This window comes from Pezoporus wallicus, unplaced genomic scaffold, assembly GCF_028554395.1.
Source record: "Pezoporus wallicus isolate ANWC-B61680 ecotype Strahan unplaced genomic scaffold, APGP_CSIRO_Pwel_v1 contig_3812, whole genome shotgun sequence".
Taxonomy (NCBI): Eukaryota; Metazoa; Chordata; class Aves; order Psittaciformes; family Psittacidae; genus Pezoporus; species Pezoporus wallicus.
Window position 1 is genome coordinate 1,293,192 of NW_026639618.1, and position 25,904 is coordinate 1,319,095.

General features: G+C 35.9%; 1 protein-coding gene across 4 annotated transcripts in view; it reads left to right on the forward strand.

Annotated features, from left to right (window-relative positions):
• TAF2 (TATA-box binding protein associated factor 2) overlaps nucleotides 1–25,904 on the forward strand; it is a 63,391-nt gene that overhangs the window by 20,870 nt on the left and 16,617 nt on the right. For all 4 annotated transcript variants that reach the window (XM_057415236.1, XM_057415235.1, XM_057415237.1 and 1 more), the window contains 13 exons: nucleotides 545–630; nucleotides 4,563–4,698; nucleotides 5,679–5,833; nucleotides 7,385–7,499; nucleotides 7,600–7,709; nucleotides 8,489–8,554; nucleotides 10,506–10,758; nucleotides 14,011–14,151; nucleotides 15,406–15,516; nucleotides 17,123–17,316; nucleotides 17,896–18,035; nucleotides 22,912–22,981; nucleotides 24,530–24,639. In XM_057415236.1, coding sequence (XP_057271219.1) covers nucleotides 545–630; nucleotides 4,563–4,698; nucleotides 5,679–5,833; nucleotides 7,385–7,499; nucleotides 7,600–7,709; nucleotides 8,489–8,554; nucleotides 10,506–10,758; nucleotides 14,011–14,151; nucleotides 15,406–15,516; nucleotides 17,123–17,316; nucleotides 17,896–18,035; nucleotides 22,912–22,981; nucleotides 24,530–24,639 — 1,687 coding nt within the window. The remainder of the gene's footprint in view (nucleotides 1–544; nucleotides 631–4,562; nucleotides 4,699–5,678; nucleotides 5,834–7,384; nucleotides 7,500–7,599; nucleotides 7,710–8,488; nucleotides 8,555–10,505; nucleotides 10,759–14,010; nucleotides 14,152–15,405; nucleotides 15,517–17,122; nucleotides 17,317–17,895; nucleotides 18,036–22,911; nucleotides 22,982–24,529; nucleotides 24,640–25,904) is intronic.

A 25,904-nucleotide genomic window follows, 5' to 3' on the forward strand; every position in this document is an offset into this window, starting at 1 on the left:
CCAGTTTGATTCAAAAGCCATATTGGCTGTTGAGTGATAGTGAGTTATGTGAGCATCCTGCCTTGAAGTGTGCATGTTAACATGGGCACAGCACCACACAAATTCAAACTCGTTCCAGTTCAAAGATGGCTTCTGTCTGGCTTGGGCGTGGGTTGAGGTGAACTACTGTATGCTGCAGTCTACTGTGTAGGTATAACCAGTATTACTTTCCACTGCAAGGAAATGGGGGTTACCTTTATTTCCTTTGGTCAAAGATAGTTTACTTATTGAACAATAATACACTTTAGATATAATGTAGTTAAATATTGTTGGGTGTTGATCTGCAATCCAGACCCAGAACAAGTATTAACTACTAATTTCTACTGGTTTATTATTGTTTGCCATCCTGAGGAACATCCCTGATTTTAAAATGCTCTTTGTATTTGTAAACAAGTTTAGTTAGGTGCTATGGCTTAAACAATGACATGAAGAACTTTCCTGTCTTCTTTAAATGATTTATCTACTTTTTAAAATCATGTTTGCTTATGTATGTTGTATTTTTTAGGAGCTAGATCAAATAGTGGCATATGAACTGAAGACTGGTGGAGTTTTATTGCATCCGATATTCGGAGGAGGAAAAGAGAAAGACAAGTATGTTTATTTAAGCCACAAGTCATTACAGGGTCTATTTTTATAGGGCTGTTAATATATGTCTTCAGTGTGTTGTGTTGCAAAAGGCCAGAGGCTGAAGATCTTCACTTGCCCAGGGCATGTATTACCAGTCTTATAAAGTATATCTTGAATATATTGTATCACTTTTGTTTTATTTTTCTTTCGCTTTAAATCTTGAAGGGAAGGAAATATAATGAATATTTTTAAAGCTTTTATGCAGCTACTTTTGGTTAAGAGAAAGAGGGAATGTGGAGCCAGAATTTTGACCTATTTCTGGAGTAGTTAGTAATCTTTAGGCTTTTTACAGTATCATCAGTTTCCTTTTTCTTTGCTCTTTTTTCTTTTTGTTCTCATTTACCGCCTTGCAATCTTATCTTAATTTCTTAGGACACCCTGTTGGTGATTTCGTTTTCTGTTGTTTGGGTTTTTTTAAGGAAAATTCTGCGGTACAACTGATTTTGAATTATTTCCTGGAAGACTTTTTAATTTACAGCATTACAGCTTAGCAATATGCTCCCTTATACAGAGAAACTACATTCACATTGATAGGATCAGATGAAACTAGAGAAAAAGGGCACATGTTTAAAAAAGGAAATTAAATAAAAGTGTTTTTGAAACTGCTGAATTTATTGGTTTTATTATATTTATTCTATTTATTCTATAATTGGACACATTTCACAAAATCCTGTTCTAATGCTCTTAAATTTGTATCTTCTATGTGACGTATCACTGTTAGATGCTCTGTGTTCCTACAGCTATTTCAATACTTCATTGTATTGCATATTCTTAATAATAAGCATAACATCACTTAAATATGAATTACAATTTGCTGTTTCTTGTAGATTGCAACGTTCCCTTATATGTAAATTAAGCACGTGTTCCTGGCTCTGGGAAATAATATATATTTAGGGGAAGCATTTTCATGATGATGTCTACATATATTTTTGCATTTCCTTGCTCTGTTTTTTGTGTTAAGGTTTCCTGCCAAGTGTATTTGAATTACAGCAGTCCCAATTAATAATCATATGAAGAAAGAAATAGGGTAATTACTAATCTAAGTTTTCAACTAAATTAGAATTGGGATATGAAAATAAATCATTGGGATTAAAGAAACTTTTAGACACATGAATTAGTTTCTGTGTAAAACACAGTCTTACAAATCCTTCCTGTTCCAGTCTGGTGAAACAAAACCACTACTCTCCGGAGCACTTACTTTAAAAGAAAAAATCCCAGACCTTGGGAGAATGAAAGAGAGGAAACTGCATGTTAACTGTTTGCTGTAAGGATGAAAGCTTCAGAAAAAAGTTTTGTATGTTATGTTTCCATTTTGTGTTCTCCCATTTCAGATTTTGCTTCTCTCCAGTCTTTGTGCTGGTACCACCCTGTTGTGAAATTGCAAAAGCTGAAGAAATTTATATAGATATATTTTAAATGGAAGTAGCATATTGAGAGGTTCACGTTGAATGACAAGATTATGTTTGAGAGCATGAGCATTAGGAATTTCCATGGAAGAGCTAGTTCACTTTTCACTTTGACAAAGGTTCTGGGTCCACATTGTTAATTTTAATTCTCATTTCAATAAAACTTTCAGAAGTATAATGATTGAAGAAAAATAGAATCAGAAGAAATGTATTAATATTGAATAAACTGCAAAATGTAACCGTCAAATGCAAATTGTCTTAAGTTTTGGTTTGCGCTTAAATAATATAACCAGTACCAAGATCAGTCAACACTTAGTCAATTTAAGAAGGCTAAGAATGTGGGTCCTGGCTTGGTTGTGATTTTCAAGAAAAGAATTTTACCGAAGTCAATCAACTGTATAATTTGAAGCTGGATAAATAGTTTTTATACTGAGACCAAATTATTATATAACGTCTGAGCCACAACCTCAGTTTCCTCATTGCATTTTAATTCTTTCATGGTTGCTAAACCCTCTCTACCTTGGAATGGAGAAGTATCCAAAATAACAGGACAATTGGGATAAGGAGAACTTCAGCAACTGCCTATTGACTAGAAACAGCAAGAAGTAAACCTAAGTACCTTCTTATTCATATACCTTTTATACCTAAGCAGGGTAATACTTGATTAAATTTAGAAATACTTTTTTTTATCTTCTTAAGGTGTTTAAACAGACATTCATGAGTAAAGTTAAGGGATACTCCCAGTAAATAGAAAGATGGAAAAAAACATCAAGGTGTTACAGCTACCTAGGTTCTTGCCATCTCCTGAGATCTTAAGACCTGCAGATAAGCAGCTAAGTTCTGGTCCTGTCCTGCTAGAGCAGTTCTTGCTGCCATAGGTCTTTCAACTGCATTGAAAAACTGGTCAGAGTTCAAATAGTTTAATAGGTCTTTGAAGGTCCTGGAAGACCAGAGTCTTTGTGAGGTAGTTGGCATGATAGATCAGGCTTATAGTGCTTATCTTTGATCATTACAATCTGTGAATTATTTAATTCTGTCTTGTAGTGTGTTCTTCTAAAGCCTTTGGACAAATCAGGTGTCTGGGCCATCTGTTATGTTATCTGTAAGTGAGAAAATCACAGGGAAAAATCCAGTCCTGAGCCCAGAAATTTTAAGAAGGTAGCATTTTCTGTGTCACAGTGGTCAATTTGTGATTCTTCACCAACCAGCATAAAATACGTCTGGATTCACACTAAGAAGCTTGCCTGACATGGTGCATGTCCAGTTTCTTCAGATGTTTGTTATTCATTAATGGAAAACTCAAATTCCCTCTGAAAAGAACTAAATGAAAATACCATAGCACATCAGAAAGAAAAAGACCTGGTTTATCAGTAAAATAAAATCAGACTTGTCGTTATCTCCATTTCTCAGATAATTGAAGGGGGGAGGTCTTATTTTTCTAAATAATTTCCGTATCACAGCAGCTTTTGTGCTTGGAAATGACCTATAGATCCGAGGATCCGAGTGCTTGTGTTCTGAAATGTCAAACTTGGTAAAGAAAATGAAAGCTTGTCAAAATTAAGGCTTTTTGTGTTTTATTACTGTGCAGAATCCAGAAATCAGTTCTGTTTTAAAAAGTTTTAGGGTTTCAGCATTTTTTGTCTTTTGACATGGATTGAGCTTAAACCATTTAAAATATTTTGCTTACAGACATGAGCGATATGTCTTAAGAAGCACCACAGATCAAGTTACAGTGTGGCACTTGTAACGTGATGCTCTGCCTAGTCTTCCTTGGCATGTTATCTGGTTTAGAAGACAGCAGTTTGCCAAAGTATTGAAAGAAAAAATTCACTGCTGAAGTAGAAACCAATTCCTTTTCTCTTCACATGAAAGTCTGTTTACTTTAATTGCAACAGTTATTTATTTAAATATAAGATATTCTCCACATACAGTCACTTCTAACAGAAGTGGAGCAGGGGGAATCACAGAATGGTTTGTGCTGGAAAGGACCTTCCACTAGACCAGTTTTCTCCAAGCCCTGTCCAGCCTGGCCTTGAGCATTGCCAGGGATGGGGCAGCCACAGCTTCTCTGTGGAAACCTGTGCCAGGGACTCACCACCCTCACAGTAAAGAATTCCTTCCTAGTATCTAATTTAAATCTACCCTCTTTTCATAATGTCAATATATGGGTAATTTCTGGACTCAAGTTTCTTGCTAGACTTCCTTGCTTGCGTTGGTACTGCTATCACTGTCTTTACAGTAATGCATAGCATGTATTACCAGCCATTACTCTCTGTTCAGCACTGGCCGTATGACAGGTGCATACACCCATGTCACACAGAATGTAAAGTGTGTGGTTGTTTTAAGCATGTCATAATTTATAACTTTAAAGCAGAAGAAGAGATGCTAAATAATTGTTGTTGCAGCTATAATCTTGGTTGCTAAGATATATTTAAAGTTCCATTCCATAAAATGCAAAATAAAGCTGCTTTTTTTATTATTATTTTTCAGCCCTGCATCACATTTACATTTTTCTATCAAGCACCCTCATACATTGTCCTGGGAATATTACACGATGTTTCAGTGTAAAGCACATCTTGTTATGAGACTGATTGAGAACAGGATTAGCATGGAGTTCATGTTACAGGTAGGTATTTAAATGATTATGTGGAATATATTGCTTTTGCCTTTAGTTGCATTTGTATTCATTAAATGGAGTTTAAGGCAGAGCAGCACAGGTTATCATAGGATTCAATTTATATTTTCAGTTTTAGCCGGAGAGAACAAACATGTAGGTCATTTGTATTAGGATGGGTTAGCTATTATTATTACTCATAACTTGCAATACTTCTTATATGTTGTATATCCTCTTTAATATTAATGTTGCTTTCAGTGATTGTGATTGGTTGTTAACACTGAGGACCTGTTTTACCCCTAACCAGTGTTGATGTGATCTAGTCTAACCAAATTACAAATAATGAAGTTGTTAGTGCATACAGCTTTTGCTCTCTCCATTGTATAAATTTTCAGTGCTAGAAAGAGCATTGATCTTTATATTAGAAGAAGTGGTTGAATAGAAAATTGTAGTTTTATTCTGAAATGCAAAATTTCTGTAGAGTTTTAGGTTTTTCTTTACTAAATATGTTTTGTGAAATGCCATGTTTTAGGCTTTTTTAAGGAAAACATGTATGCACCTGTGGTTAAGAACTATTTTAAGTAGTTCTCAGCCGATAAACCTTTCTTAAAGCTTTCCTTACATAAATCTGAATATTTTTTTTCAATATTTAAAAAGGAATAGCAAAGTAGAGAACCCAATGACTCTCTTATTTCTAAAAAGCAGATCTAGCCGGTGATCTGGTATGTTCAAAAGCTGGGGTTTCAGAGCTTTCTCAGGATCATGGGTGCTTTGCTGTAAAGAAAAATACATTTGTGTCTGCAAATCAGAATTTCTGATATGGTCAAGCAAATAATTTTCTGAAACATCTTTATTTTGAAAGACGTCTTTTCAGGTCAGTTATCAAAGAATGAGTTTTTTGGCCTTTAGTTGCAATTCAGCTGCAACTAAACAGAAAAGCATATTTTATATATTAAAGTATTTGTGAAAGTAATAACTTTTTATCATTTTAGGTTTTCAACAAGTTGTTGAGTCTGGCCAGCACTGCTTCATCTCAGAAGTTCCAGTCACACATGTGGAGTCAGATGTTGGTTTCCACATCTGGGTTTTTGAAATCTATCTCAAATGTCTCTGGCAAAGACATCCAACCTTTAATAAAGCAGTGGGTGTATCCTTTTTATTCTTGGTCTGGATTGTTAATATGGAGAATGAATTTGGTTTTTAATTGGCACTATTAAAGGAATGTGAGGAAAGGTATGAAATATATTTGCTTAAAGCAGTTAGGTACATTATTCTTTGAATTAGATATATATGGTTCACACTCCTTTCATAGTCAATTAGAGAATGCTGGGTTTTTTTCACATGTTCTTTACTAGAAGGTATTTCACTATTTTAGGTTCTACTTTGAAAGAAGCACAAGAACTCTGCTGGAATTTAAGGCCAAATTATACTAAAGAGATTCCAGAGGACACTGCCCATAGAAATATGCTGAAGTCTGACATGGAAAATGCTATAGTCTGGTGCATTTTAAGATGTGATTTCCAGTAAATCACCGTGAAATAAGTAAACCTAAAGCTCAGATTGATAGCTTAAAATACACTGATATTTAATAGCTTGGTAGCTTATGTTAAGATTACAGTTTAAAGTAAAATAAAGCTCTCTGTGTTAATTTTTTAAATTTAAGTGGTATTAGTCAAGAAATAGGGTTTCTTATTTTGGATTGATATAAGGGTTAATTTGAATTTGTTCCATTTAACGGGTTTAATTGGTAGTTTTAATTAATGTGATTGCAGGCTAGAACTATACCTTGCTGTTCCAGAAAGTAGAAGTAGGTATTAATATGTAGACATTATTTATTTAGACAGACTTAATGTTCATGCAGCACAGTATCTAACTAAAACCCACTGCATAATTAATATTTATGAGCTAGTATGAGACGTTAGTGTTTTATCTGCATTTTCTTAATTTCCATGTGTAGCTGTGTCAAGTACTTGAGGAGGATAGGAGTTCTCTATGTGCATGTATTCATACTGCAGCTATACCTAGATGTTAGCATTACTGTCTGAGCTGGGTGAATCTTAAATACATCTGTTCTGTAACCAGGGAAGACTTGCAGCTCAGATACTGGGACTTTTCAGCTTCTCTGGACTTTGGCCCCAAGCCTGATCCTGTTAACTGTAACTGGTGTTTAATTGATTCTATGGTTTCAGTCTCCCTACCATGCCTCAAACACTGTTGCAACCTGTGACAGTAGATTTTCTCTTCTTATAAGACCACAGCAGGTCATTGTATCATTAGAGAGAATATCATATTAGTCTTAAATAGTGCCATCTTATGCTATTAAGTGCTTGTGTTGGTGCTGAGTTTAAACGCTGTGCTAAAGAAACCACTAAAAATGCCTTAAGCTGTACTTCATAACAAAGTCACAGACCTTTATGAAGGCAACCACCGTGAACAGAACCAGTCTGAGGTGTCTAGCCAAAAGATGTTAGCTTGGAGAAAAGTTAATAAAGCACATACATGATTGTATGATAGAGAACTGTTTAAGGAAAAAAATCTTTAAAAGTCATGAATTAACATCAGTATTTTAATTTCCTGTTTTTCTTAGGATGGGAAATAGTAGGAATAAAGAAGCATAAAGGAAATGTAAAGAATGAAAACATTATGTTTGTTTATAACTATTGCATTGTGCAACTAGAATTCCTATACTGCTAATTAGGGATCAGAGTGGAGTGGTAAAATTTTATGGTAGCTTTGCATTTAATAGAAAACGGAATGTATTGGAGTTGGAAATAAAGCAAGACTACACATCTCCTGGGACTCAGAAATATGTGGTAAGGTCCATTTTCCATATTTTACCTACACATACAAGTATGATGCATACATTAATAAGCATAATTTTAATGTTAATAACAAAATCTCATGAACTTGAAGGGTCCTCTTAAAGTGACAGTGCAGGAACTTGATGGATCATTCAACCATACATTGCAGATTGAAGAAAACAGTCTTAAACATGATATACCTTGCCATTCTAAAAGCAGAAGGTAAGAACAAAAATACAAACTGCATATATTTTTAATATGAATGTATGAAAACATGTAGTGCATTTGAAGGTCAGTATATGCTTTTTTATATTTTGTGTTTATGTTTTCTTAATCTTACTCAATAAGATTTACCTGTGATGTAAAGTAAGAAAATGGAATTTACTGCTGTTTATAGATAGCAGAAAACCTTCTATTTTATATGCAGTTCTGAATTATAAGTATTTTTATTAAAGTTTCTTAAAGAATAAAAGTTTATTTAGAACAAATTGAATAAATACTCTCATTAGTCAAAATAAAAATGCTTCTGAATAGGAAAGACAAATTAGAGAGAAGATTAATGTGAGCCGGAGGAGTACTTCAAGTGAAGATATATGCAAGGAGCACTTGCATAATTTTCCTTTTCTGTTAAGAGTGCCAGGGCTGTTTACTAAATCTAATGAGTGAGAAAAGTAACATACTTCCCAAATAGATTCTTTCAGCTTCCTTATTCATTTAAATAACTATTTTGATGTCTGCTTCTCAAAGTTGTATGCTTACATGTAATTAGAAAAATTAATGGAAGTCAAGTTTAAGCCAATTTAAAATATTGGTGATTATTATTTGAATAAAACTGATGCACAGCTCAATTTTGTGAATATTTGTTTTGCTGGAGAGAGCATTATTTTTCAGTGTGGTGAAATACAGAGAGAACTTTTGCAGGGTTAAGTTCCATTTCTAAAGATATGTTTGCTAGTATAGTAATTAATACTTACTTTCTTCTATTTTTTCTTTTTAAATAGAAATAAGAAGAAAAAGATTCCACTGATGAATGGAGAAGAGGTGGACATGGACCTTTCTGCTATGGAGTAAGTTGGAGCTTGTTAGAGTTCCTCAATGTGAGACTGAGTCATGTTCGCCTTGTGTAAAGCATGCTATTTTTAAGGGCTTTATAGTAATGTTGTACTTCATTATATGACTGGCAAATTTCAAGACTACACCACATTTCTTTGCCTTCTTTGAGACATTTCTTCTGCAGCTGGGAAAATGTTGGCGAAGTGTAAATGTATGGGTTAACTGCTCTAATCAGATTTAAAAAATTATCTTAGGCATAATAAGGTGATATAATTACTTGATTCTTTCATAGACATATATCTTTCTGCTGGCTTTATAGGTAAAATCTAAATAAGAATTTGCTTGAAACAAAGAGCAAGCAGTTTTTGTTGGACTTCAGTGAAGACCATTAAACTGGCACTAAGGCACACAAGTTCCTGAAATCTGTGGTTAATTACAAAAGAATACTTTTAGATTGAAGATAGGTGATGAAATGCTTTATAACTATAATTCATACTGGCATTAATTTCAGTTGGAATTGTTTAGCTCTTGGGAAGCAGATTCTTGCTCAACCTGCTTTACCCTCCTAGAGTTTGAACCAGTGGTGTTCTCATAAGTACTGAAGGTGTTTGTACCTTGTTTGCTGGCTGAGGGGAGTAAATTATCTGCTCTTGAAAACTAATAGTGTGTCTTTGAAAATGGATTGATTGCTTGTCACCTTAAAAGTGCTGGAGATTGTTGTAAATTTAACCTCATCTGAAATATGATGAGAAATAATAAACAATATTTACATTGAGCAAGTTATTGTTATCATTTCTATATGATAGCTGGCATATGTAAAATAGACTTTTAATTATATTTAAGAGCAGTTACCAGAAATATTTGTTATGTTCAAGTAGCCATTGCATTACACTAAGTTGAGCCTTCAGTAATAATACTGGAACTGCCTTTCAAGTGGTATAGGATTTTATGCAAGTCACTTATACATTATTTATCTGTTAACCTAATCTCCAATACTGTCATTCTTTTGTCCAGTTTGGACTCTTCCAAGCATATATGGTAGCGTTTATTCTTTTTTATTCTTCTAAATCCTGTGTATGAACTCTTCTTTTTACTCTCCTTTCCTCTCTAGCTACTATCTTTACATTAATTCTAGATATTCTACAGATGTGTACAGAAATGCACATTATATTTATAATGATGCTTTTTTCTCTGTTCCAAACTCTATCCTAATTCTATGTCTGTATTTTGTTGTTACCAATTTAATGTGAAAAACTGAGTAAGAGACTTTATTCTATAGTTTGTACTTGTTGCTCCCATAAATTACTTAGGCTGTCATGATGCTGTGTAAATACTAAAGTATAAAATGTTTGTTTGGGTGGAATACAACTAAGTAATTTCATCTGTAGGACTAAAACCTTAATCTTCTCTGTTGATACTTTAACTTTTGTTATTTGGCTTGGCAGTTTTGTGCATTCGCATGGTTATCCCTTGTCAGCTTTCAATATCCCAGCATGTTTGTGTTTGTAAAACACTTTCATATCTGTTGATTAAAAAAATATATTAAAAATGCTGGTGTTTGCCACCAGATTTTCTTTGTTGTTTTTTTTTTTTTGTATTCTTAAACTGTAGGGGTGCTGTTCACTTAAGAAAGTTATAGTGTTTGAGGTCATAGCATTGAATATATTGAGATCGTACAGTAGTTTACCATGAACTCAGATCTGTAGGTTAAAAATACTAAACTGCTGTATCCACTTTGAAGTCTTAGAGGCTTGGACAGGTTGCCCTGGGAGGCTGCAGAATTGCTGTCCTGAAAGCAGGAGATCAGTAAAGGTGACTTTCAAAAGTCCCCTCTAAGTTAGATTATTTTTTTGGTTCTTTGAACCTAAATATTTAAATAATAACTTGTAACAAGCTAAAACAGCTATTGAATTTCTACAGTTTTGAAATGTTCTCAGCTATTAATGTTTTTCGTGTTTTTCTTAGTGCTGATTCCCCTTTGCTCTGGATAAGAATAGACCCTGATATGTCAGTACTGAGGAAGGTAGAATTTGAACAATCTGATTTCATGTGGCAGTATCAGCTTCGATATGAGAGAGATGTGGTTGCACAAGAGGAAGCCATTTTGGCATTGGAAAAGTTCCCCACTCCAGCATCACGACTTGCACTGACGGATATACTAGAACAGGAGCAATGTTTCTACCGAGTGAGAATGATGGCCTGCTTCTGCCTTGCAAAGGTGAGGTTGTGTTGAGTGAGAGCAAAGGAAGAAATCTGCTAGACATTGTAAACGTTTGAAAATGGTTCAAAACTCATCACAGTTCTTAAACTGGCTTGATATTTAACCTCTTAAAAGTGTTTGCCAAGTATTTTTAACATGAGTGATTTGAAAGAAAAGCTGTATTATTTTAGTCTGTAAGTGGAGACTGCAGAAGGCTTTCATAATTGTCAAAATTGAGATGTCAGACATGAAAACCACAAGGGAATTTTCCAGATTTCATTAAGTGGCAAAAATAAAAGACTTCTGTTTAATTTTTTTCAGATCCAAAATATATTTTTTCTATTTTACTGGGAAGTTCCTTGGCCTTTCTGTTGAGAACTCTGAATTGCTGAAATTCATCTGTCTAATATGAATTCACATTGCTGCCCTATATCATTTCGTATTGAATAGGGGCACAAAATAAACATCATGTTGGTCTGAAATTAAATATTTAACAGCCAGATACTTGCCTTTAGAGCAAAAGATCTTTTTTCTTTAGACACAAAATTAGCATTAAGAATAAAAATTAGAGAACCTTATGAAACAACTGGGTGGAAACACAGAAGAATTTCTGAAAAGGTATGTTGTTGACATATTTTGTGCCCATAAAGGCATACTTATTCATCACCACTTGTGGAGTTCAGATTATTGGCATATAGCTTGTTTTCTGCTGTTTACCTGTTGAGAATAATTCAGTACCTGTTCTGAAATTCAGAAATAAATCCTTTGGCCATATTTTTAAAGTCAAAATCCAAGAAATGTTTGTGACAAAGTATTATAATATTATGAAATACTGATGTTATACGGCCAGCGTATGTACTTGTATTGGTATTGTTGATATCTGACTTCAAATATTTCATTCACTTGGAGTATTTGGAAGTGGATATTCACAGGTAAATATTAAAAAAGCAGTTGTTGCAATGTTTAGAAAATGCAGTGGGGTTTGGTTTTTTTGGTCTTTGAATTATCAGGCAGTTGGGCTGCAGATAATCATAACTGGTTTTGCTCAGTTTTATGAATAATCTTGGGTCTACAAATAAGGTTGTTGACTTACAGAAAAAAGATTATAAAGCTAATGTCGTGGCTTAAACTCAGCCACACAGTTTCTCTCTCACTCTCCCCATCCTCCCCCTGCTCCCAGAGGGATGGGGAGGAGAACTGAAAGAATGTAACTCCCACAGGTTGAGGTAAGAACAGTCCAGTAACTAAGGTATAATACAAAACCGCTACTGCTACCACCAATAATAATAATGATAAGTGAAATAACAAGGGAAGAGTATGCAGCCGCTCACCACCCACCTACCAATGCCCAGCCCGACCCCAGCAGTGATCCTGCCTTTCCGGCTAACTGCCTCCAGTTTATGTACTGGGCATGACATGCTGTGGTATGAAATACCTCTTTGGTTAGTTTGGGTCAGGTGTCCTGTCTCTGCTTCCTCCCGGCTTCCCCTCCTCCCTGGCAGAGCATGAGACTCACAAAGTCCTTGGTCAGAGTAAACATTACTGAGCAACAACTAAAAACATCAGTGTTATCAGCGCTGTTCCCTGGCTGAGAGTCAAAAACACAGCACTGCACCAGCTCCTAAGAAGGAGAAAGATGACTGCCACTGCTGAACCCAGGACAGCTAAGTAAAAAATATGGCTGTGACACTGACTCAAGGTGAAGGAGCATGGTAGGATGGAGTTGTAGATGCGCTTATGTAAGTTACCTAGGAGGAAAGTGTAATACATTCTGTTAGTAGTTCCACTTGGTAAGAATCACTTCCTGTTGTCATTAACTCAGTTTAATTTTTGCAGCCTGTAAATATTAAGGATTTGTGTTCTTCATTGAAAAAAAAAAACAAAGTCCCTCATGTTTATTTTGGGGGAGAGTTCTTTTTCCTTGATTTGCAACTTCTAGTTGGATCGTGGCTACTATTGTAAAACATTCTTGGTGAGCACATGTTGGTATAGAGGAAGGATAGGCGACAAGCAATTATAAAACTGAATTTACTGCACTTTCCAAATATACCATATACTTTTTTTGTAAACCAGTCTGTTCTCTTGGGCATAAAGTATCTAGGTTACATATTCAGTCCTCATTGGTAAAGAAGGCGGGGGAAGGGGTGTGCACACACACACTTTGCTGAGTAGTTCATGACAAATAACCCTACAAGGTAAGAGAAAACAATGTCACAATGTTAATTCCTGGGAGGCTGATTTCCCTTTTCAGATCCACTGCAGTGTTGGTGATGTGCTACAAGCGTTAAAAAACACCACCACTTAGCGCCCCCTCTCCCCCAACACTGAGAAGTTGCATAGCTGTGCGTGACAATTACGTCCAGTTTTTTATGCTATACTGAATTGAAGGATGCAGAAACAAAATGTACTTGCAGTCTTTTTAAGTAGAAATAGTGCAAGACAGGCTACTTGCATTGTGGTATGGAGAATGTGCAAATACATTTAATTCAGAGTGTATATCAGTAAGTAGAAAATTTGGATTGTCAGTATTTAAAGAGAAATTCAATGAGTCAAAACACATTATAAGGGTAAAAAATACTGAAGAGATGATGATTTAACTACTGTTGATTTAATTTGAAAATACTGTTGTTCATTTCTAGATCTTGCAAATGTATGAAACCAAGGATGCTGACAAGGCACAAGAGCAGTTTTCTCTCTTGGTTGAACCTTCCCACATTACACCAAAACAGACTATAACAATAAATTGGTCTCAGTCATAGTCTCATTGTGAATTATGATTGAAGTTAGAGATGTCTGATTTGCCTTTCACTTTGGGGGTGGTCTTAGTCTAAGGGTGGCTGAGATCTACTTAAAGTCTAGGCTGAGGTTACTGGCAGGGTAAATCTGGGAGGCTGGTATTGCAAAAGCTTCTTCCATCACTGGCTTCCATAGAGTCAAAAACTTGGCTTAATAAACACAGAATTTTCATCTAAAATATAAAAGAATAATTCGGAACAGAAGTTTATCATGGAAAGATAATTATTTGCAGACATCTTCCAAATGGAACAATTTTCATTAAATTTACCTTTATTGTAGAGAAGGTATATTGCAGATGGCAGTGAAAGCTTAGCTAAAGTAAAATAATACATTGATGAAAATATGTATCTCTTTAAAGCACAGTATGTTCTTGGCAATTATTCTTTTTGATTATGGGAAATGTGTATTCTTCCACAGCCAAACTAAATTTGCAGTGGTGATGTTAATACAATTTCCCTTCCCCTAATTACACAGATTGCAAATTCCATGGTAAGTACATGGACAGGACCACCAGCCATGAAGTCACTCTTTACCCGAATGTTTTGTTGTAAGACTTGTCCAAACATTGTGAAGACCAACAACTTCATGAATTTTCAAAGCTACTTTCTGCAAAAGGTAAGATTTGGGTTTTTCCACTGAATGTTTTAAAAGAAATGTCAAAATACAAAACTCAACTGTAGTTGACAACTACAGGAACATGGACAGCACAGTCCTGCTTTACCCTTCATAAAAGTACAAAATAACTGTTTTTTTTCTTATATGGCATCTGTTTGTTCCATGTTAGTCAAAAATCAGTCAATAAATTGCATACATACAGTAATTATTTGTGAATATTTATGAGCTCATTCTTAAATAGAATTTAGTGCACAGTAACAAAGCTAATCCTTTTGTCTTTTAGGTGAATTAAGAAGTTGTTCTTATTCATTACTGGCAATGATATCGTGTTGCAAATAAAATCTCATAAATATTACCTTAAATTAGTGGGCTTTTCAGTTCAAGGCATTACATAATCCTTCTTCCTCTCTCCTATCAGTTCTCAACATCGTGTTGCTGCAGCTTATTTTGATGTTAATGCAGATTTATATACTAGAACCTACAGTTGTTGATTGTACAGTGAATCACAAAAATTAGTCGCAATGGTTTTCTCTCAAGATTCATTTTATAATTATTGGATGATTGAGTTATTATTCAACAGATTTCATTTTCCTCAGTATGGAGAAAACTCAGATTTTGTTTTCTAATCGTGCCATCGTTTTCCCCATGTCTCTTTTTTTTACCTTCTTTTGTGTTTTTCTGCTCTTTTTGTCATTGTTCATTCTTTCACACTAAATCTTGCACCTTTCTCCCTTTGAATCCCATGTCTGAAGTTTATTGATCTAGAGTAAAATTCCTGAGTCTGTGTGAGTGGAGCCTAGAGAGCTGCTTAGCTCATTCTAAAATAAATACCTAATCGGGCTAATACCTGTCTGGCTAATAACTCTTCTGGCTTCACTGACTGTATTGGATCTATACCTCTCGATGGTAAGAGAAACCTAGAAATTGTGTTCACATGAAAACACCCAAATTCAGTGCCTGTCTCAGACAGTTCCAGCATCATTTTCTGTATTTCATTATTTTTCATTTGTTACCTTGACTTGAGAATCTTTTCTTGCATGTACAGCGTGTTTTTTTCTGAACTATGACTAATTATTAAACAATGACACAGTTGGTTTGGTCTGAATATTTTATAGCGTGTGTATGACTTTCAAAAAGCACTTCTGTACAACTTTTCAGAGATTCGTTATTGTTAAATTGTTCATTGCTCAGTTCAGGCTATAGCTATCATTTTGCTAATATAAGAATGATGTTAGTATTAATTTTATTACACAGACTATGCCTGTTGCCATGGCCCTTCTGAGAGATGTTCACAACCTTTGTCCTAAGGAGGTTTTAATGTTTATTTTGGATTTGATCAAGTACAACGATAACAGGAAGAATAAGGTAAAGAATGTGTTAATTTGAATCCCTCACTTTCTTGTTGAAAAAGGTCTTAGTTAACATACTGCGTGATGGTTTATGCTGTTAATGTAAATCTGGCTGGGAGAGTTGATGAAAAGGTGATACGCTAAGCTAAACAGTAAATGTTACAGAATGTTCTGCAGCTGACATTTCTATGGCAGCGTTTCTTGGATGTTTCAAAGCTCTTTGTGCTTGTTGACTTACAAAGGAACCGCCTGTCTTCATGTGCACACATACTTTACTTACTTTACTCTTTTTCATTTGAAAGACCTATGTGTTTTGAGAAAATGTGCATGAGGCTAACATGTAGCCTGCGAAGTTAAGCACTCATTTCGTTGGGTTTGTTTTGTTTTGTTTTTTTTTTATCTCAAGAAGAGTATTTGAAAGAGCAAGGAAAGTAAATAATCACTTTTTAACAATACATAGGACTCTGGGGTTCTGGGCTCTGAATGTCAGCTCTAGCTTTCAGAACTGGATTGTTTTCATTTAGTTAAATAACAGCTGAAAGCCACATTAATAAATTGAAGTGTTTGAGTTGGAAGTGTTGTCATCTAAAGTTTCTTTCCACACAGACCATCTCCGAAGGATGATTAGATGACCTTTAAGATCCTGAGATGATACAAAATTCCATCTCCCTAGCTACAGAGAGAGTTTACAACTGCTGGCAAAATTTTAAGTGGAACAAATCTGAAGCATCTTAGCCCTCACTTTCTTGTCTGTAGAAACACATACTGTAACGAGATGCTTTTTGCAATATTACTGAAATAAGGAGATGATAGAGGGTGGAGAAGTAGAGAGTTAGACACGTGAATGCGAGCACCAGTAGTCACAAAACATGATGGGTTGTTCTAACATCTGCCTACCACCAAAGGAGAGACCCCACCTCACTTTGCCACACATCCCTTCCACACATGTATTTGACATCTTCTACCGAATCTGACAGCTATTGAGTTTGTTTAGTTTAAGTTAAATCAAGTCCAGTGCTTTTTCCTGGTGTTTAAATTTTAGCTTTGTACTTCTTGTTGCTCCCTAACAAGACCAACAAATAACACCAGCCAGCTTAACGGAAGGGGTGAAACTTCCTGAGGGTGAGCCCAGGTAAAAGGGGTGAATGAAAAAGCAAGAATTTCCACACTAAGCACCAGTGAGTCTGTTAGTTCACCTCAAAAGCTTGTGAAGTTGTTATCTAAACTGCCTGATTTTCTGAGGTGCTAAGCACTCAGTAACTTTAGTAACTTTGACATGGAATATAGAAACAGAGAGGTAGTTTTAGATGCTCTCATTTAGGAATAACGGCTTTTATTTTCCATACCTGGAAAATCTTCAATGCCTGATTTTTCCATTTGTATAAAGCAATGTGTTATTATTAATATGCTTTTGTTACAGAATGATTACTGATTGATACTGCCTAATTGCTCAATCACAATCCATTTTCAGAATGAATTTATACCCCTTTTACTTTCTCGTGCAGTTTCTCACATGATTTTTGTTTTAAGATCTTATTCTGTAGTAGTGCTTCAACATTTCTTTTCTTTTAGAGAATATATACTGTTATATTTGCTTGTGTTTAAATGCTGGTTTTATCTAGTTTTCAGACAACTACTATCGTGCCGAGCTGATCGATGCCTTAGCCAACTCTGTAACTCCTGCAGTCAGCGTGAACAATGAAGTTCGAACACTGGATAACTTAAATCCTGACATTCGACTTATTCTTGAGGAAATTACTCGTTTCCTAAATATGGAGAAGCTTCTTCCCAGTTACAGGCATACCATTACAGTCAGGTGTGGTTTAATAGTTGTACACGTAAGGAGAAGCAGACACATTAATGCTACTTTTGGGGGGTTTATGTACGCTTCTATACTTAATATTTGAGATTTTAGCTTGTGGGTCTTAATCATGTGTCAGATACCTTCCAATTTCCAAAAGCTGATAGTGCAAGTTTGTTTTGATTGCTTTCTTTTTTAACATTAATTTCTACCAGCGTAGACTTTTAATAGCAGGCATAAGGTGATCGTACTTGTGCCTCTTTAAGAAGTTTCTTTATGAAAGAGAAGTCTCTTTGTGAAAGTTTTGCCTTGTAACAATAACACTGTGTAATCTGAACTGTGTTTCTCTGTATGCTAGTTTAGTTCTACTGAAACCAAGGAACAGATTTGACATGATGGGGAATTCTGTTTGTTTCTACCTCATTCAGAGTTCATGAAAGCTATGTGTTAGTGCTGTGAAAGTAATTATAGCATGTTAATTTGATAATATAATTCTAGCGAAGTGCAATATTTGATTTTGAAGAAAGTAATTTTATACTTCTTGTCTGGCATTTTATCAATCTAATGTAAATTTCCTCTTTCTACCTCACCTAGCTGTTTAAAAGCTATTCGGGTGCTCCAGAAGAATGGTCATGTCCCAAGTGATCCTGCTCTCTTCAAGTCATATGCAGAATATGGGCACTTCATAGATGTCAGAATAGCAGCACTGGATGCTGTCGTTGATTACACAAAAGGTACTTTTTGTCAAGTATTTTGGCACTTTGTAACACGTGATATAGCAGAAAAATGTAATACCTCTTTAATAATAGGTTGAAATAGTGTGCACCAGAAAAGCTTGTGTGATGACAGATGTATTGGTAAAAAGCTAAGATTTCTATTAGTGCTTTGTCCTAGCAAATGCAAGTTTTATGAAGATGCGATGAGCATTGTTTCTCAGTGTTTGAATCAGCTACCTAAGTTTTGAGATAATGAATAGACAGCACAGTGAGCGGTGGTAAGGGGTTTTGGTAATTTCTTTTTAACACTTCATTTTCTGTGGTTTTGATTCAGTGAAGTTCAGCCATAATTGGTGGTCAGAGTTCTTGGTTTTGCTTTATGTTCTTGATAATCTGTTTTGCTTTTTTGCATGCATCTTATGGTTGTGTTTTGAAAACTTAGATTATTGGCTGGTTCTGTTTTGCCATTTATTACACACAGCTTATGTTTGTGAGATGTTTCCATTCTTCTAGTATTGTCTGTATTGTAGCTGACTGTTGCAGGCCCTTGAAAAAGGACTGGGTAGTTTTCTTAAATGCCATTTGAAGTTCAGATTCAATCCTGCCAGATTTGCTGGTGGCAGTTAAAAACTATATAATGATTTTATTTTCAGGGCAATGGAACGTTTCTTTTGCTTTTTGCATTAGTAACTGTTTTCTCTTTTTTTTTTTTTTTGAGGGGTTTATTACTTTGATCTTAATGCTGTCATTCTGTCCAAAGACTTCTCAAACTAGATAGGCAGTGGGAGGTGTTAAGGCAGTTGTAGTCTTTGAGTGAATGCATCTGGCATTGAGGCATATGCTTACAGGTTGAATCCAGACTGTCATACCAAAAAACTACTAACCTCAAGGGAGGCTGTGCACTGAGTGTCAGTCTCAGGCTCAATCATCAGTCTTGTAATTCACCACACATTCTGTACCCATAACCCACTGCACATACACTGTTTGGTGACTCTGTGAATGATACCCAGCTAGCATTCAGAACTCTGCTGGTGCTGTGCATCTCTGCCTCTGTTAGGCTACTTGCATTGTTCCTCCCTTCACAGAGTGTTAGTGGAAAGATTGCTGGAGAATGGAAAGCTTACTCATCAGCTTGCTTCACTTAGAATAATCTCCTCACTAATTCATCCCGCCTTTTTGAAAGAAAAAGTGATAGAAATAATGTTTTCTCATTAAATTCTTGACCTTTCATGGATGGTGTTTATATTTAATAATTAACTTGGATAAGAAAGTGTTTGTACTGCAAAGTAATACAGTGCAGCTTTAAAACAGCTGATCAAATGAGTTGCTGTATAAGCAAGATTGGATAAATTGCTTAAAATAGTCTAAAGGAAAGTAAAATTTGAATGGTAAAAAGTAGTAGAAAGATTATTTGAAGAAATCAGTGATTAAGTTGAACATAATTTCTGACTGAGCTCACTGTGAGATCTGGAAATGATGGATTAGTGTATTACTGTACCTGACCTGCCCCCTTGCCAAAGGCTTTTTTTCTCTGATGCAGAGGTATCAGATGCAAATATCTATCTGCTGTAAAGTCACAATAGTTCACAGCACAGCCTACTGGCTAACTGGTCATTATATCATTTCTCAGGTACAACCTTCCAATACTAACCACATGAGCTTCTGCTGTTAGACTGCAAGTCTTCAATGGAGGGATAAATCTGGAAGCTTAGTGTGCTGACTGACTTCTTCAGCTACCCATATAGAAGCGCTTGTCTCACTGAGCCTAAACCTGCCTTTGGAAGGAGAAATGATTTGCTGTCTATTGCCAAGAGGTCTGATTCTCATTGTTTCTGGCTACCTGGTTTCCAGTTCGTACTGGCTGTAAACCAGCAGCTATCAAATGCCTCTTGCTTGTGCCAAAGCTGGCGTTTTAGCAGTTCTTGTAAAGGAAGCTGACAGATTTTGTAATTTCCATAAAAAGGAAAGTCTGTATTTTCTGGGGCACTGTGGAACTCCCATGTTTTTCTATCAGCTCTAAGGGTAGGAATAGCACTGCCCTTTTTTTAAGTTACTTCAAATTAAATAATTTCTCCATGGAACTGAGTAAGTTGTTTTCTTTGCCTTTAATAGTAAGTCTTTTTTTTGAGACATGGTAACTGTAAAATGCTTGAGGCAGCATATAAGGACTTGGACAGTTGATCTAAACTGGCTCGAAGTGAACAGGGCTTATTAACTTTTTAAAGTTCACTTCTGAAAGTTGTACGACTATTAGTAGCTATATGTATACAACAAAGTAGTTGCATGTTTAGAAGAGGTAACAACAAACTGTTTCCAAAGTGTCATGAATGTTTAGGGTCTCAGATGTTTTGCGGTAAGTGAGAATTGATGTACCATCTCTTGTAATCTGAAAAACGCCAAGAGGTTTTTTACTTCAGAAAGCAATCACTTCTTTTTATGTCTACCAGAAGTATGAAAATCCACACATCTTTCTTTTCCCATAGTCTTCTCCTAGACAAACTGGCAAGACAAAGACAGGATGGGTGGTCTGTGAGCTGGGTAGGAAATTGGGTCATGGGCTGCGCTCAGAGGATGGCGATAAATAGTCTTTGCTCAGGCTGGCAGCCTGTCACAAGTGGGGTCCCCAAGGGAACATCTTCATAAATGATCTGGACAATGGCATTGAAAGCAGCCTCACCAAGCTTGTTGAGGGCACTGAACTGGTTGATGAGGTGGACACGTCAGGAGGGAGAGCCATCTTATAGAGGGACCCAGACAAGCTGGAAGAGTGGGCAAGCAAGAACTGTATGAAGAGCAAAGACAAGCACAAGGTGCTGCACCTGGGACAGCAGAACCAAAGAGCCCAGCACAGGCTGGGATTTGTGTGGCTGGGGAGCAGCAACGTTGAAGGAGACCTGTGAGTCCTGGTGGACAACCAGCTGACCATGAGCCACCAGTGCACACTGCAACAACGAAGGCAAACTGGATCTTGGGCTGCAGCCACAGAGGCATTACTGGCAGAGATAGAGATGTGATCATCCCGCTCTCCTCACCTGTTTGTCAGATTGCACCTGGAGTACTGTGTCCTGTTCTGGCCACCACAATTCAAGGAAGATGTGGGCATACTGGAACAGTCCAAAGGAGGGCCACAAAGGTGATGAGAGGGCTGGAGGACCTGCCCTGTGAGGGAAGGCTTTGAAGGTGTTTTATCCCTAGAGAATAGAAGGCTTATGGGGAACTCCCCACAATACTCCAGTTCTTAAAGGGCAGCTACAGAGGATGGAGGCTTAATCTTCCCAAGGAGCCACATGGAGAGGATAAGGTGCAACAGGTAAAAGTTGCACCAGGAAAGGTTTCATGTTGATACAAGAAAGAAATTTTTTGTGAGAACAATCACACAGTGGCACAACCTCCCCAGGGACGTGATGCAGTCTCCATCCCTGGAGGTTTTCAAGATGCGGTTGGACAAAGTGCTTGATAATCTTATCCCTTTCCTGTGAAAGGTTGGACTAGATGATCTGTTGAGGTCCCTTCAAGCCTGGGCTGTTGTATGATTCTGTGATTCTTCTGGCTAATAAGATTGGTTTTGCCCAAGGTCATGTTTAATTTGTCATTGCTCCCCAAAATGTTTTGTAGTTGCTTCATAAACTTGAAGAGCAGGTTAACTGTATTAATAGCAAAGCTTTGGAAGTCTCTCAGGCCTCATTTACACTATAAGGCAAATAGCAGGAGAGACTTACTTTATTTCAAGCACAAATAACTTTAAAAACCAAAGACTTCCCCCTTTCCCTTAACCACAAGTATGGTGTTTCTTGGTTCTGTCATCCAATACTGTCAGCTTAAAAATTTCATTTTCTAATCAAAAAACATTTCAAAATCCCTTTTGTTAGCAGTCAAAATAATCACAGCTTGCTTATGATTGTGAATCATACTACTATATACGATATACAATAATATTTTTCTTGCACGCAAAACAACTTTTATATGCCGTATTCTAGCTGCCTTTTATCCAAAAGAAGGGAGCTGCCAGTAAAACCGGCACTGTATGGACTTGAGCACAGGCAGTCACTAATCCCTTAAATTTATGTCCTAGGCATAACTTCTCAAAAATTTCTTTGATTTTTAAGTCAAATCTGAGATCATGGCATCATCTAGAATGGGGTAGCTGTGGTCTAAGTGGTGCAGAACGTGAGCTAATACATTTCTGCATCTGAACAGGGTTTGTGTAATTGGTGTTGCTGACAGCCTGTGTTGGTTCCTGTTTGGCAGTGGTACTTGGATAATCAAAGGAATTTTTTAATCTAATTTAAATTTTAAACAAGATGATTTTGTTTCTAACAGTGACAGGCAGCAATTTTCTAGAAGCATGTGCTGGTAGGTTTCAAAACCCATTTGAATTGCAAAGTATACTGATTTAAAAAACTAAGGAAGGCTACTGAGAGGAGTTTGCTTCAGTTTTGTGTAAGCCCTCTAGTTGTCCTCTTTCTGTTCTATTTATAGATAATAATCTTTCGCAGATTCCTACGCATGAGAATTTTAGGTTCTCTATTACCTATGGAAAATAGGATGGTTTTGCTAGTTGAAATGATATGTGGATGTGTTCATTTTAGGAAGCACACAGTATCAAGATGATAATTTACTCTGTGATCTCAGTCAACACTCACGAGCGGCAGTTACCTGCTGATAGTCACGTTGGTGGTTGTCAAACAACTGAGGCATGAAGGGGTTTTGTGCATGTTTCTGTTTCCGTATAAACTACTTTTTAATTGAGTTCGCAATATAATTAATGAAATTCCTCTTCAGTTGCAGTGATTCAAGTTGTTTGTGTTCAAATTCAGGAACTTGTGATTGTCTTGATCAAAATCCTTCCAGTTTATGCATATTTATAGGCATTTTATTTTCTTTTTCTTTGCAGTTGATAGGAGCTATGAAGAACTACAGTGGTTACTTACTATGGTTCAGAATGATCCTGTACCCTACATAAGGTTAGTGAGTTAATAAAGAGCCAGTATTTAACAACGCTGGGAACTGCTAGTAAATTCTTGGCCTGGAATCACTAGAACAGATCCGATGCTGAGCTGATTAATGCTTCTTCACAAACCAGTTTTTTCTTCTTGTTATATAAATTGAAACATGTTTTGATGTTTCAACAGTTCACACCTCAGAAACTAATGTACTCTTTTCTTATTCTCCATTATATTACTCTTCTTTATGTTCAGCCCCTGTGGTGTAAGTCTGAAGTTAGAGGTTGCTTCCTGATCATAAATAGATCTGATGCTGCATGTAGCAAAAAGACTTTGTAATACTTAGAAAAGACAAAGGTTGAGGTATCGTGCACACAGTGTTTTGCCAGCAAAAAGTGTAAAGCAATTGTTAGACTGTAGATGGGGTGAAAGGATAACGTGTGAAAATATGATGTAATTTGTAGGATTGCTTGTTCCAGCTTTGTTTTCACCATTCAGCAGATATTTTAGCACATTGATTATAAACCTTTGAACATAGGCGTTCATGATAATTGTTTTTCCCCTGACACTTTCTTCTTATGGCCACCATTAAAATACTGAGTTTCAAAGATAAATAGTATTACTTTTACTCTCTCTGTATAGGTGATTTTTTGCAAAGATCATAGCTGCAAGATTGTTCTATATTTTATTTCTGTCATTTTTAATGAAAGTAAGTACATTTGCACTCATTAGAGGAGGTTTAGCTTTAGTCTAGGAAGGAGATTTAATTTTATTTGTATCTTTTTGAAGAGGAGTTTAAATTTGGATTGAGTGCAATGTGTAAGCCTTCTTCAAAAGAAAGAAAGAAGAAATATATCTATAATATTTTTCTTGTTCCAAATCATAAAACAGCAAAGTGAAAGCTTGGCTATAAAGGGAGCATACTGAAAATAAGAAGTAATGGAACAAATAATTATTCTCATTCATAAAATGTTTTCAAGGCCAAATTTAAAGAAAAAGTGGGGAAAGGGAAAAATGTATCTACTTTAATTTCAGTGTGTAAATACTGTAAGCAAGCATGTAAGTGTAGAATCTCTATACACCAGCGTAACTTCAGAGATGAGAGTGTTCCTTTCCAGAAAAATGTGCAAGTCACTGGATTTGGTCCTGATGTTTTGCATAAAGTTGTTTAAAAATTTTTTGGTGTCAGTATGTAAAGGGTTTATTTGCCAGACTTGCTCCTTCTTTGTAATCATAAAGTCAGTGTGCAAAAAAATTGTTACTAAAGAGAAGAGCATAATGTAGGCTACAGTTTGGTACCTAACTGTTAAAAATAATGTCTAATAAGTCCTGCTGCTTTGCACCTTGGTTTTTATCTTTAAATTTTATTATTTGCTTATGAGTAAATCTGAGTCTATATATATTGTGGACAGAAGGAAGAGCTACAAGCATAAAACATTGGTTAAAATTTTTGAAGAAATCCTGTACTGAATAAGGGTCCTGTGTTGGATAAGCTTGTAAGAACATGGCAGACTGAACAGACTTTGTATTCTTAGTGTACTCATTTGGATAAAGATGTTTTTCTTTCAGGCATAAGATTCTGGATATGCTGACTAAGAATCCACCTTTTACCAAGAACATGGAGTCCCCTTTATGTAATGAAGCTTTGGTAGATCAGCTTTGGAAACTGATGAATTCAGGTTGGTTTTTATTTCTTGGTTGGTTGTTTTGTTGCCTTTTTGTTGTAAGGTTTTTCGAAATAAGCATTAAAGACTTGCTTCAGAATATGCTAAGAGCTCTCTTAGTTTCAATAGTTAAAATTGAAAATTCAGTCTCAGAGGTTCATTGTCATATAGGTACCTCCAGAACTGTCTCAGTGACATGGGGTACCAAACCTTGATTTTCATTCTTTTGTCTACTACTGTAGTATGCTTTGATGTACTTTGGCATAGAATGTTTCTTTGACCCAGGTGTTCAAAGCAAATGTTTCCTCAAATGGTGGCATCTGTACTACCTTTTGCTTTATAATTTGCTTTAGATTAGATAGTCTGTCTTTGTCCTCTTTTACTAAACTCAGAATATGAGAGGATAACATTTGTATAGATAATTTAAACGAGATTTTTAGAAGTATGTTATAAATTCAAGGCTCAATTTGCTTTGTGTGATTAGGAAAGATCCTAATGAGAGAAGGGCTTGCATCTTTACCATTGACCTGTTTTTCATTACTAAAGCAGTTTTATCCAGTACTGACAAACTGCCCTTTAACATCTGGCACATTACTACATGGATTACATATAAATGTTTATATAGCTTTTTTAGGTCATTGGAGGCTGTCTGTTCTCCACGTACCATTATTTTTAGTGTTCAAAAGTTTACAGATACACTCCAGGGGTTGAAATGGGGAAACTACCACCAGTAGTTCAGTTTCATAGGATTTGCCAAGTGTCAGGCACAGAAAATAAACAATTTTGGTGTTCCCATCAGAGTTTATTTTTCCTTCTTCTTGAGAGAAGAGTGTGTGTAGTGTTTCTTACAACCATTACCTCTTTTTGCAAGTAACAAATAGGGTATACATTCTTATTATGATTCATGGGGCTTTAAGTACTTAAATTTCTGTGCATTAAGATGACATAATGTTTCAATTTATTTTCTGTAAGGGCTAACTGTAGCATTCCAGGGTACCTTGAAAAAATGTTTGCTAATGTGAGACAAGTTAGTAGCCAGGTTTAAAGCTGCACAATCCTACAATCACGAGTTGCTTTCATTTAACATAAGCATATGGAATGGAAAGCAGACTGCTTGATATATATAATCTTTTTTTCTTTTTCCTTCTGTGTTAATCTGCATTATGTGGATAAGGCTCACAAGTTCCCAAGATCGCAGGGCAAGTCTGCAACCAATTTTATTTAAGCTTAGGAGAGAGATACTGAGTGGGAATTTATCTTATCATTCAAAGATGTACTGG